This window comes from Heterocephalus glaber, unplaced genomic scaffold, assembly GCF_053883595.1.
Source record: "Heterocephalus glaber isolate CG9 unplaced genomic scaffold, H.glaber_assembly_v1.0 deba00000331, whole genome shotgun sequence".
NCBI lineage: Eukaryota > Metazoa > Chordata > Mammalia > Rodentia > Bathyergidae > Heterocephalus > Heterocephalus glaber.
Window position 1 is genome coordinate 52237595 of NW_028258142.1, and position 13073 is coordinate 52250667.

At 35.7% G+C, this 13073-nt stretch overlaps 1 protein-coding gene across 2 annotated transcripts in view; it reads left to right on the plus strand.

The window, feature by feature from the left end:
* Cdh2 (cadherin 2) overlaps window positions 1–13073 on the plus strand; it is a 208082-nt gene that overhangs the window by 142773 nt on the left and 52236 nt on the right. For both annotated transcript variants that reach the window (XM_004853132.3, XM_087189586.1), the window contains 4 exons: window positions 7195–7421; window positions 9092–9238; window positions 10873–11028; window positions 12659–12803. In XM_004853132.3, coding sequence (XP_004853189.1) covers window positions 7195–7421; window positions 9092–9238; window positions 10873–11028; window positions 12659–12803 — 675 coding nt within the window. The remainder of the gene's footprint in view (window positions 1–7194; window positions 7422–9091; window positions 9239–10872; window positions 11029–12658; window positions 12804–13073) is intronic.

The window sequence follows — 13073 nt, forward strand, 5'->3', positions numbered from 1 at the left end:
ACCTAAAATGTACCAATAAAATAATTTAATTAAAAAAAAAGAAGGCATTCAAAAAAAAAGTGAAAAGGACTAGTGATGAAGCTTATAGTGAGGTTGTGGATTCAACCCCTCCAGTACTAGAAAAAAGAAAAGACAATTTTTAATATGTTTCTGTTGAAAGTTTTGTGCATATTAAATAGTGAAAGTATTCCCCCAAAGTCCATATTTCATTTTTCTTAACATAAATTATATGGTACAAAGAAAATGTAACAATTTGTCTTTCCAGCAAGCTCCCTATAGGCTTTTCCAAACTATCTCAAATTTTTTCCCATTGTACTTATGTGAAAAGGATTGGAGGGTCATGGAACAGCTACTAAGAACATCTGGAAAATAAATTGTTTCTCAAATTGCAAGTTAGTCAGGGCCTAAGTTACCAAAGGAAATTTCAGCAGTTTTCATGTGGGTTTTTTATTTTCTAGTGCTGTGCTATATCTCTAGCCCTTTCCAGTTTTGTTTTGTGTTTTTGTTAGTGTTGCTGTTTGTTTTGGGTTTTTCCAGAAGAGTCTCACTAAGTTGTCCAGACTGATCTTGAATTTGAGATTCCCCCTGCCTCAGTCTTCCAGAGTGGTGGAATTATACCACTACGCCCTGCAGATATTTGTAGATTTCTGAGCAATACCCATCATTATAACTTTTGTCCAGTTGACCCTACATGTAAACCCATGAAATCCTTACAGCTCCCCCACACTTCCTCGCTCCTATCTCTTCATTAGTTGATACCAAATTTATTAATAAATATTACTTTGTGCCTGTGGAAGGGGAACTTTGGGTAACACTGTGAACCTCTTCAAATTTCCCCAATACGTCCTTGCCTTAGTTATTTTCTCATTGCTAAGTCAAAATACCTGACATGCAAAGGTAAAGGAGGAAAGGTTTACTGTAGTTCACAGTTTGTAGAGGTTTCAGTCCATAGTCAGCTGGCTCCAAAGTAGGGTGGCTTGGCAGAGGGACACCACAGAGGAGAAACAGTGAAGCGGAGCAGGCAGAAGGTAACAAAAGCACCAAGTGACCTCAGCAGCCCTCTCTCTGTCCCTTGTATTTATTTTATCCAGACTACATACCCTTAAGGCGGGTAGCACTCACATACAGGGTGGGCCTTCCCATTATCTACCCCCAGAACTATGCCAAACCAATCAGTGGACTAATCTAGTAATCACACACCCTTAATGCCAGCATCACACACTCTAGATCCAGCCACCTCTGAAAAGCGCCACCTGTGACCACTTTGGGAGGACATCTAGATACAAGCCATAGCAGCCCTCAAAATAGCGATTAAGGTGGAAAGAATAATAAGTCAAAGTCATAGTTAGGCACAAAAATACTTTCCTAATTGCTTCTAAATATGGTTCTATGTTACTTGAACAAAAACATATAAACCACATGTATTTGCAAATTTTCTTTCATATGGTTTATGTAGTACTATTAATTGCTAATACATTTAATATATAAGATCTGTGGTTTCCTGTTAATACTTTATAAGGATATTATGGTTTTATGGTTAACATTAATTTGAGGTATTTCTTTAAGACTAAAAATGTACTTTAAAATAATTATTTCCCTGGTGTTTCATTTTGTATTAATCATATTAATAAAGTTTTATGCAGGCTGGAACACAGTAACTGCATATTATTATGTAAACTATTCAATAGTCCAATAAACATTCCTTGCTTAATATTATAATGTCTTAGATACAAATATTTAATTGGGTGTAGACTTGTTTTAAGTTTGATTTATCCTGCGGGCCAACCTTGTTCTTCCTGTTGTCCTAGTGAACTCATTTCCTTTCATTCCACATTACAAAATTCTGAAGTTTATACTTTGGGGTTATCTGAGCACTTAAGCAAAATTAGTGTTTTAGTGTAAGGAAGATTGTTCTGTCAGAATAAGTTTGTAAGTTCTTTGATTATTTGTAAAATAATAGAATTTCAAAGTTATTACATGTATGTGATAAAAAATGACTTTCATTAAACAACAGCTCAGTACTTCCATAACTAGGGTACTGATTCAATTATATTTTCCAGCTCCAAATAATTCCATTGTAATATGAAACTACTATAATACTAGCTTGAGGCAATTCACTGAAGTGTTTGAGAAAGACTGAAGTTATCAACAACCGTCCATTCCTTTTGTGTATTTAATAATATAGCAGGTTAGACCATCAACCGTAAGGAAGCATTTTTTTAAAAAATACACTTTTTAGACAAGTTTTATGTTTACAGAAAAACTGAGCAAAAATTACTGAGTTCCTTATATATGGTTCCCTGTCCAAATTTCTTAATTACTAACATCTTGATTAATATGATAGTTTTGTTACAACTGATGAACCAATAATGATGCATTATTGTTAACTAAAGTGCAAAGTTTACAAGTTTATTCTGTGTTGTACATTTTGATAAGTTTTGCTGGAAACATGATGTTACGTTTATCGTGATAATGTCATACAGAATAATATCATTTATAAGATTATATTTTAAGGTACATTTTTCATCACTGTTTCTTGAAAACCCCCATCAATATTAAATTATATTAAAAAAACACATCAATATTAAAAATTATAAAACTGCTTCATGTTTTGAAAAATAAAAGTTGAAAATCTTGTTCATTGTGGTTTTTACCTACTATCCATAAGGAAGTTGTTTTAATAACAGAAACAAGTTGGCTGCAGCAACCTATATATTTCTTTTTACAAGAGGCAAAGTTCCATTATGTTTATTTTCATCATCAAAATTAAAATTTAAGTCTAATTATAAAAATTAAACCACGTCTTAGATGTCTCTCTCTTCCTCTGAAAGGTTGCTGGTCTACTCTGACTTTTATTTTTAACTTGAAAATGTTTAATTGCTATAAGCTATAAATTATGAATATACTCTAAAGGTATACTCAAGATTCTGTAGCAGCAGATTTCCCCTTTTCCACATCAACTTTTAAGTTTCTTTAAGAGAAAAATCCTTTCCTATAAGTTCATACCTTGGTCCCAGGGCAGACTTGATTGTTGGCAAATTTGAGAAAATATTCCTAGCTACATTGAAGACAGGTGATCAAGACAACAGAAACTCAATATTGCTCAGTAGAAAATAAATGGAATGCACATGATACCCATTGAAAATAGTAACCATTTTAATTTATGTGACTTGAAAATAAGGCACTGTTTATTCTAGGCACTATCTGGAATAAATACCAGGGTGAAGTCAGGACTAATATTTCACTAAGGAGAACTTCCTTGGTTGACAGTTGACTAATTTTTATCTGAAGTATTGATTCATACTACTTCTTTAACATACAAAAGGAATTATACAATAGAATATATTCTTAAAATCTGAATATGGCCCCGATGTTTGCTTTTTCAATATTAGATTGCGTGAGAATTAGCATTTGTTTTTAAAATTCGGAGAAAATTAACAGATATATAAACCAATTCATATTAGTTATAGATCAGAGCCAAAGGTGGAACAACTAATTAATGGGAAGTAACGGGTCTTCAGAGTTTCCCTCAAAGTGTTTCTCTGGTGTCAGACCTCTGAGTCACCCTCTCCTCATTCATAAGATGTCCAGTGACTCTTGGCAGAAAAAAAGCACATTTTCTTCATCTTCTTTTTTTTTTTTTAATCAAATGCCTTCTTTCCCTCCCCAAAACACTTTTAACACATAAAGACAAACAAGTAACTTGAGTGCCAGATTAACAGAACAGGCAGCTGGAGTAACCAAAAAGGAATTCTCTTCGGCTGCTCCTCACACCATCACCCACCTTTAGGGGCCCGAGCTACTGCCCTCTTAAGGGTCTTTCCAAGTAGATTGCAATTTAAGAATAACTTTTTAGTACGCTTTATACCATGATACTCTCAGAGGTCTGAGTTTGGCAGTATTCTCTTCACAGGTCTTTATCAGGCCTCTTTGTCACTTCCTTAATTTTATTATTTTTGAAGCTTTGGGTTTCAATACTTGACAGAGTCTTGAGTTTAGTTTGATTCCTTTGCACTTTGGTAGGGGAATGACTAGAAGGGAGACAGCCCTGATGGCTCTCTGGATTTTTTTTTCTCTCCTTCTGTACAACAGAATGAATGATTCCTACTTCAGAAAGTTATTGTTAAATTTCAAGTATATTATCCAATCTGAAGTATCTTGTGCAGTGCCTGGCATTCAATAACTATTAATAACTTAATATAAAGTTACATTATTTGAAGTACCTTTTTGTCTTTTGTTGTTGAATATTGCTATAGGAGTCTGCATACTTCTGTGTTTCCAGTCTGTTTTCTAGTTTTTGAAAAGTTGTGAGATATTAATAGATATTTAACAAGTATTTATACTGGTTTCACTAGTAGGTGTATAGGAAAGAAAAGAACTGAGGCTCACTGTCAGATAATCAAAATGAATTTACATTATGCTTTGAGAGAGCAATTCTAGTCACATGAAAGCATTAATAAATAAGCATTGTCTATTATAATGATTATTACAATAAAATAAACTGTTAATGTTTTTCAGTGGATAAGAAATGCAAAAAAAAATTAACATTTCAGTGCAGCCTCAAATGAGGGAGAGGCTGGCATCTCCTGAAGGACAGTTCAGTACTTTCTCCCCTGGCAATGATGGCCTGGCTTTAGCACTGTGATGTGGAAGAAGGTTCCAGACAGACATGGTGGTGAGGGCACATGTGATCAGTAGTCAGGTAGGGGACAGTTGCTGAATCTATCTGACGGGGAAGTTGATATCTTACCAAATGATGAACGACACCAAGGAGACGCAGTGGTCAGAAATTAGCTCAAAGAGGTTAAGCATCATATTGTGCAATTTAAGCAGAGAGGAGAAAATCACAACAGAGGTCTCATCTAACAGTGGGTGCACCGTGACTTGGAGCTTGGAGAAGACCACCCAGGTGACAGTTACAACAATCCAGGTGTGGACTGATGAGGATTAATGCTGGAGGGTAAACATTAACAAGAGACTGCAGAAGAGTGAATAATTTTTGTGATACAGCTTCAGTACCATGCATTTCTTTTGTAATATAAAAAGGTATCTACTTCTATGCTCAAAGATGATAAATCATTTTGATTTCTCAGCAAGGTTCTTTGTTTTATTGTCTTTAATAAAAGATAAAGAGTAAATAGTATTGGTCTCTAGAAAATATTCTCATTTGTAAATTTTAAATTGTGTGGCATGACATGGGGTAATTAGCTGTCTTTTGGGATACCTCTACTTGAAAGACAAACATTTTAGTTTAACATAATTGAGTTTAAGATACAACTTTTATTTGCATTTTGAAGTGAGAAAAATATGAAGGATGATCTATGTAGCATTATGTGGAAAATAGCATATTCAATGCTTAAAGTAGTTTATTACTTCTCAAGGATTTTATGGTTACTAAGGGAAATAAGCATGTGTGTTACTCAGTTGTGGTCTTGTGCGTAGCTTGGTAAATTTATATTAACGAAAGCCAAAGAACTGTGTCCTGTTTGTGTGTAGGGTGTTGGTGGGATCCATAAATACTTAGATAATGGAGAAATGTGAAAGGTGTCTGATTATATCTGTAATGTTTACCTATTGATTGCTTTTCAAAGCATAAACTATGTAATTATAATCAGAATATAATATCAGGATTTTTTTTGGAAATGAAAAATTGTTTTTTATTTAATCTCTTTTCTTGATATTCCCATACAATTTTCTTAAAAGGATTACAAAGGAAATAATCTTTCTTACAGAATGTTTTAATTTTTATTGTTATTTTTCTTAAATATTTCTAGTTTGTATGTTCATAAATATATGATCTAACTTTTGTTACCTGTTGAACACAAGCTGATGTATACTGCATTTAAGGAAGCATTAATTTTGGGCTGGGAATGTATGTTGGTAGAATGTTTGCCTAGTATATGGATGGCTCCGGGTTCAGTTCTTAGCACCACACCAAAAAAAGCATATTTTTTTTCAATTTTAAGTCATTGCATGTGACTGAAATGATTAATACACTGAAACCTTTTTGAATCTTTCTATTCTTACGGCATTTTAAAAATATTTTTATTTCAAAATTTATAAATTTGTTGTCACTTAATAGAACTCAGCACTATGAGGAAAGGAATAGGAATTTCAAATTATACTTTTTTCTTTCTTTCTTTCTTTCTTTTTTTTTTTTTTTTTGGTACCAAGGATCAAACTCAGGACCTTGTGCTTTTGAGCCAGGCACGGTGCCACTGAGCTAAATCCCACCCCAAAATGTTAATATTTTAATTACCATCAGGTCTTGTAATTGTAAACCATAGTATGCATTCCACATTAATAAAGATGAAACATAGTACTGTTGTTCCTTCCTTTAAGCCTTTATTTAAAATTATGTATTAAAACAATGTGCCAGGAAATGTGCAGGGTCTACAAGATAAATAAGGAAATGTGCCCAAAGCCTTTGTCCCAGTGAGTATCAGGCAGGGCTATGAAGTTGGTGGTGGAGCTCAGCTTGCTCCAGGGAATTCTACCTTCAGTGACTGGAGCTGGGAATGCAGGGTGATAAGAACTTGTCAGGGAGAGTCTCAGTGAAAAGTGTTAGGGTGAAAAGCAGGAGCTGTACCCGAGAGCCCTGCACCCCAGGACTGTGAAGTCAATGGAAGGCTTTGAAGTAAGGAGAAGCTAGGGAACAACTCAGAAGTGCAGTGTAGTACAGGCTTCCCTTGGTATCTGTAAGAGATTGTATCCATGAACCCAGCAGTTACCCAAATCTAGAGATCCTCAGATCTCTGCCATGAAAATGGTATGATATTTGCGTATAACCTGCACACATTCTCTTGCATACTTGAGTCATCTATGGATTTCTTATCCCACCTTACACAATGTAAATGCTCTGTGAGTTGTGTTGTCTTGTTTAGGGAATAAAGACAAGAAAACAAGTCAGTACAGATTCAGAACATCAGTATAGATGTAATGTTTTTTATTCTTTTAGAATATTTTCAATCTGCAGTTGGTTGAGGTTGGTTGAACTCTCAGATTCAGAACCTGCAGATCTAGAAGTCTGGCCATATTCTTAGTGTGAAAACACCGTTAATAATATAAGAATAAAACTTCCGTGTTTCATACTGCTGCATTTTATCGTCTCACCTAAACCCAACGGAGGATTAGTTACTAGTTATCTTTGCCTTTGTGGTATAATTAGACTTATATATTTGTTTTCTTTCACAGTGAACTTTAGCAACTGCAATGGAAAGAGAAAAGTACAGTATGAAAGCAGTGAGCCAGCAGACTTCAAGGTGGATGAGGACGGCATGGTATATGCCGTGAGAAGCTTTCCACTCTCTTCTGAGCATGCAAAGTTCCTGATCTTTGCCCAGGACAAGGAGACTCAGGAAAAATGGCAAGTGGCAGTGAAGCTGAGCCTTAAACCAACCTTAACTGAGGAGTCAGCAAAGGTATTGTATCTGAATACAGCTTTGGAGCTGATGTTTAAAAGTCCGATTTCTAACTGTCTGAGTAAGTAAATAGATAACACTGCTTCCTGCTTCGTATCACACGAGTGGGTGGCGAGTATTTGAATTTTTATCAACTTCAGTCCCTTTAACTATTTTGTCGTGTTTTTAATCTTGTAAGATAGTTAGACTCTATATTTTAAGCCACAAGAAATTGTATTTGAAAGGTTTGTTTAAACTTTGATGTTTATAATCTAATTTAAATTAGCAGTAGTTTGTTTTGAATTTCTCAGAAGCTTTTTAAGCTATTGAATATAACCACAAAATAAACAGTTCTTTACAGGATGCCATGAATCAGATTTATTAGCTGAGGAGTACAGATTTACAAGAGCATCCTGGCACTGAGTGTTGGGTTTGATCTTGGTTCTTAATAATCAAATTGGGGGAGCATGAATTATTTATATGCTGATACGACTTTCAGGAATGATATACTCCCTCTGGTGGAAGCTGCTGTGAGCTAAGATAAAATAAATGAGGTACATTTTCAAGAAAATTGTTCAATTCAACAAACGTTTATTGAGCACTTACTTGGTGTAAGTCATTACATTAGGAATTTCAAACAAGGCACAATGACTTAGGAAAGTTGTGTTAATATTATTTGAAAATTCTGGTTCTTGTAGTTAATTCAAAACAGATATGAGGAGACACACCATTATTTTATGAACTGTATTTTGCGTATTTGTTGTTCTGTGACGGATAGGGACACATACATGCCTTTCTGGTATTTAATTGTAGGTGTGATATACATGCATGTAATCAAATAAGAATGAATATATCAGAGGAAAATATATCATTCTGTCTTATACTTGTGTTGAGGTTTCATTATGTGAAGTGTAGTCTATTAACTGTTCTTTAATCTATTAACTGTTAAAGAGAATCATGTCACTTGAGTAATATAAAGTGAGAACTGGTAACTAATGAGGTGAAAAGATGCTTTTGTTGTTGTTGGCTCTCTGTTCTGGAAGACTAGCTTGGATATTTGCACGGAAGCAGCAAAGGCTAATGGTTGAAATGCCTACAGATACTGGGAGAAATGGAAGAAAATGTTGACATCTAGCAGAGATTAATACCTAGTGTGCAAAGCGGGTCATTTACCACATCCATCATGGCTGACATAGGTTTAGAATAATTACAGCATTAATTCTGTGGGATTTAATAGGGTCATAAATATTTGAGACATTCCTTAGCGGTATGTATTAAACTTCTCTTGGAATTCAAATTATATTTTAGCACATCAAGATCTAAATTTAATGTGCAGTAGCACATTACCTGAACTGTAGTTTAAACTAATGAGAAATATATAAAAAGGTACTATTAAATTTTGCTTAAACATTAACTACTCTCTAAGACGGTTTATAGAAGTGGCAAATAGTTTACACAACTGAGCTCTATAAGAAACTGTTCAGAATTCAGTTTTTCAATGAACAGAACAACACCAAAATTATATGGTATTTTCTATTCTTTTAAGAGGAGGATAGGAAAAGGGCCCCCAGAGTTACTTTTTGTTCATATCAACTGGATCCTATGCTTTCAGATAGCCATTAATATTGATATTCTTTCAGAAAATGTTTTCCCTAGTTTTCAGGAATGTCTTGCACTTTTTTAATCCAAAGGAATCACATGAAATTGCAGAAATAGTGTTCCCAAGACAATCCACCAAGCACAGCAGCTCCCTGCAGAGGCAGAAGAGAGACTGGGTCATCCCTCCAATCAACTTGCCAGAAAACTCCAGAGGACCTTTTCCTCAGGAGCTCGTCAGGGTAGGGCGACACAGTTTTGCTTATCCCCATGGCATGCGGCAAGGATGTGTTAGAAATGTTTCTGGCTCTTTTTAAGTCTGTGACATAAATGAGAAAATGTTTTGTGTATGTGAAATTCTCTGCAGTGTTATTGCAAACCTCTTCCCGTTTGTGTATTTTCTCCTGGCTTATTTATAAGTAGGACCCTTTCTAGGTTCCGGACACCATGCATGGGAAGCTCACTCAGTACGTAACTCACACCTGACACTGGCATGCATTTCTGCTTGCTCCATACTCACTCTGACAGCACAGACCTGGAGCGGCCTGGTCTGGAAGCTGAGCTCTCCATGATGCGTTCTGCCCTCCACAGATACCTTTTGGACCAAAGGAAAAAAATAAAGAGCAATCATTGCTAAAAATGCCAGCACCAAGTGCATTTGAGAGTTTTTTAAAGAAAAAAAAATGACCTCTGATACCATTAACAGACTCCCTGGGGCACTGCAACACCAGAGGCTTTCACAGCTGAAGAATAACATTTTTTCCAGTTACTGCAGATTCATGCTGTCAGATACAGAAATTTTTTTTAAAAAGTTATATTTGCATGCTTAGTAAAATTAGCAACCTATTTTTATCACAAAAAGACAATAAGACAAAATCATTGTATGCCCAGGTAGTAGAAAGTAAACGTTCCTGTGGAGACACCGTGATGTCTCGTATTCAGTGCTAGTGTGCGTTATAATTCAGTTTTACAATGAGTATCACCTCCAATATAAAGCTGCTTTCTGTTTCTGCCTTAACTGAGTATGAGAAAATGAGGAATTTAACTTTTAAAAACACAACCAGATTTTATTAAAGGAGTAAGTTTATTTACTGAATACATAAAGGTCTTTTCATTGTGTACAAACGGCATTGCTCGGTCTGCCCCTTCACTGTGCCTGTCTTCCTTCTTTTCTTTTTTAGCCTGTTTGGCCTCAGTAACTGCTCATACACTGATTTAATTTTCCTGGGAGTAGTTGTATTTGGAAGAGAAGGCAGTGAGCTATTAATGGGCATGGCATTTGAATATAAAAATATATTTTAACACCTGTCTTCACATGCTTTGTCATTAGTTAAAAAAAATCCTGGTATTGGATGACAACCTTAAAATGCTATAGACAGCTTTGGTTGCAGTGAATACTGTTAGTGCAATGCAAGGAAAGAAATTTGATGTCCAGGCTTAACCATTATATTAGAGTTCCACGTGAGGCTGACGCTATGATGGACAATTATTTCTTATTGTAACTGATGCAGAAAAGGCAAACAATTTTTATTTTAATTAAATTGGACACCTGTTACTGTGTTAAATGGTCTAACCTCAAAACTGTCTCTAAAAACTGGCACTTTTAAATTTTGGGTTTTTTGCACTACTCCTAGCGAGCGTTCTTTCGGATGTGAATGAACGTTGCCCCAGTCTCTGCCAATAGGTGATACCGCTTTTTGAAGCCCATCACTGAGGGGCCCAGAGGAGGACTAGGTCCTGGGAGAGTTTCTGTGACATCCTGGGAACAGCTAGAGCAGGGCTGCATCCGAACAAGGGCTGGAGTGTGGTGTGCGCTGTCTCTGATGCTGAGCTCTTTTAGTCTCTCATTTAAGGTGATTGTTTTCTTCATCCTCAGATCAGGTCTGATAGGGATAAAAACCTCTCGCTTCGGTACAGCGTCACTGGGCCAGGAGCTGACCAGCCTCCGACCGGCATCTTCATTATCAACCCCATCTCGGGTCAGCTGTCAGTGACCAAGCCCCTGGATCGCGAGCTGATAGCCCGGTTTCATGTAAGATTTCAACCAGCTGATACATCTCTGTGTTCTTACCCCTCTAAATGCATGCAGAATTTACCCTTTCCTCTTATCTGTCACACAGCCTTGACACTGTGAGTCTTAACAGCAGAAATCTTTGTACCTTTTTGATTTAATAGTTTGAATGGTTTTTGTAGAATTGATAAATGCTCTTGGTAAAAAGCAAATAATGCCAAAAAAAGAACAAAATAGAAAAGGAAATAGCCTGAAATCTCATTACTTTTCACATGTTGATACTTGCTTTCAGATATGTAGCTAAGAAAAGCTATAAGAACAAATTTATGTGAATGAGTTCAAAACTGTTGTATGAAAAATACAGAGAGATCACAACATTGTTAACAGCTGTATAGTGTTATAATGAAAGTGAGTCCCCATTCCTATCTTACGTTAAATAGGCAAGCTTGGTTAAAATAGTACATAACAGAACAGTCTCGAATTAGTTTTGTCTCTAATTTAAGAATATAAATAATATCAACACACAAGAATCCAGTCTCTGTGTGAATTTTCACTGTCGGGACTACTGTGGTTAAAACTTAGGAAATATATTCAGAGAGTTCCGGAGTAAATTACTGTTCTTCAAATGCTTGCCATTTGCATAAAAAGACAATATCCATAGCAAAATAGAATTAATTACAGAATTACAAGTATTAAGCTTAACTACTAAGATTCAACATTTTTTAGAGTTAAAGCACAGCATTGGTCTATAATAGTTTAAATAAGCCAAGGAAAAACATATATGACTATAGATTTGGGAAAGGAGTAATAAAATTTATCTTATTTCATGAGCTCATAAAAAAAGGGAGATACTGATGCTTCTTTAACTTGATAGAAGGTATACACATAACCCACAGCCAGTATCACACATAACAGGAAAACCATAAAAGCATTTCAATTAAAAAGAAACAATTTAATGGAACACTACATAGCCATTGAAAAGCATGAAATGAATCTTTGTGTGCTAGATGAACAGATTTTGAAGATACTCTGCCAAGAGTAGCTGAGCGATTATATTTGTTTAAAAGGAAAAATAATATAAAATTTCTCCAAAAATACCAGTAAAACTGCAAGCTAGGGCAGTAGAGAGGAACAGTTGTCTTATATACTCAGGTAGTTCTAATGTTTATGAGTGGCTTCACAACTTAAAAAGAAAACCTAATGTGAAAATTCCCTGTGTACAGTTAATTTTCCAGATTCTGTCCTGTTGCCTTGAGCTTTAGGACTACGCCATGGTAGTGCCATGTTATTAGTTACCCTGACTCTACCATATACACTTGTTTAACAAAAGGATTGGGGAGCTGGATAGAACTGGCTTTGAATCTAGGTTCTGGCAACAGACAGAGCAGTGCGATCTCATTCCCATATATGGATTAAATTTAAAACCCACTGAGATCTGAGCATAATGCCTCATATACAGGATAGTAAAGGTGGTGTGTTCCTACTGTATCTACTCTAATTATATGAAGCTGACGGATTTTTTAGGGAAGAACAGCTCTTGTTTTTTGGCTCTTTGTCCATTCTTGCTATTTGAGTAGTGCTGTGATTGCATATCGGTATCTTCTCACAGGCAGACCTGCTAAGTACCTTTGTTTTCTAATTACTTTTGCAGTTGAGGGCACATGCAGTAGATATTAATGGCAATCAGGTGGAGAACCCAATTGACATTGTCATCAATGTTATTGACATGAATGATAATAGACCTGAATTCTTACACCAGGTCTGGAATGGGACTGTTCCTGAGGGATCGAAGCCTGGTAAGTTTGCAGATAATAACTGGGAAATGACTTCAGGATATTTTGCATAACTGGCACTATCATATAAGCAAGAAAAGGAGAAATAGTGTGAGCCTTTAGTATCATTTTCTTTTCTCATAACGGGAAGGTAATTTAGGGAACACAGATTGAAGGGTGAAACAAAAATATGCCCCTTCCTGCCCACATGGTGATCTTTCCCATCATTAAAAATAGTACAGACTACAGCAGTGGATTCTACCGTACATAAATCTGCAGGAGCAGCTCATGGTG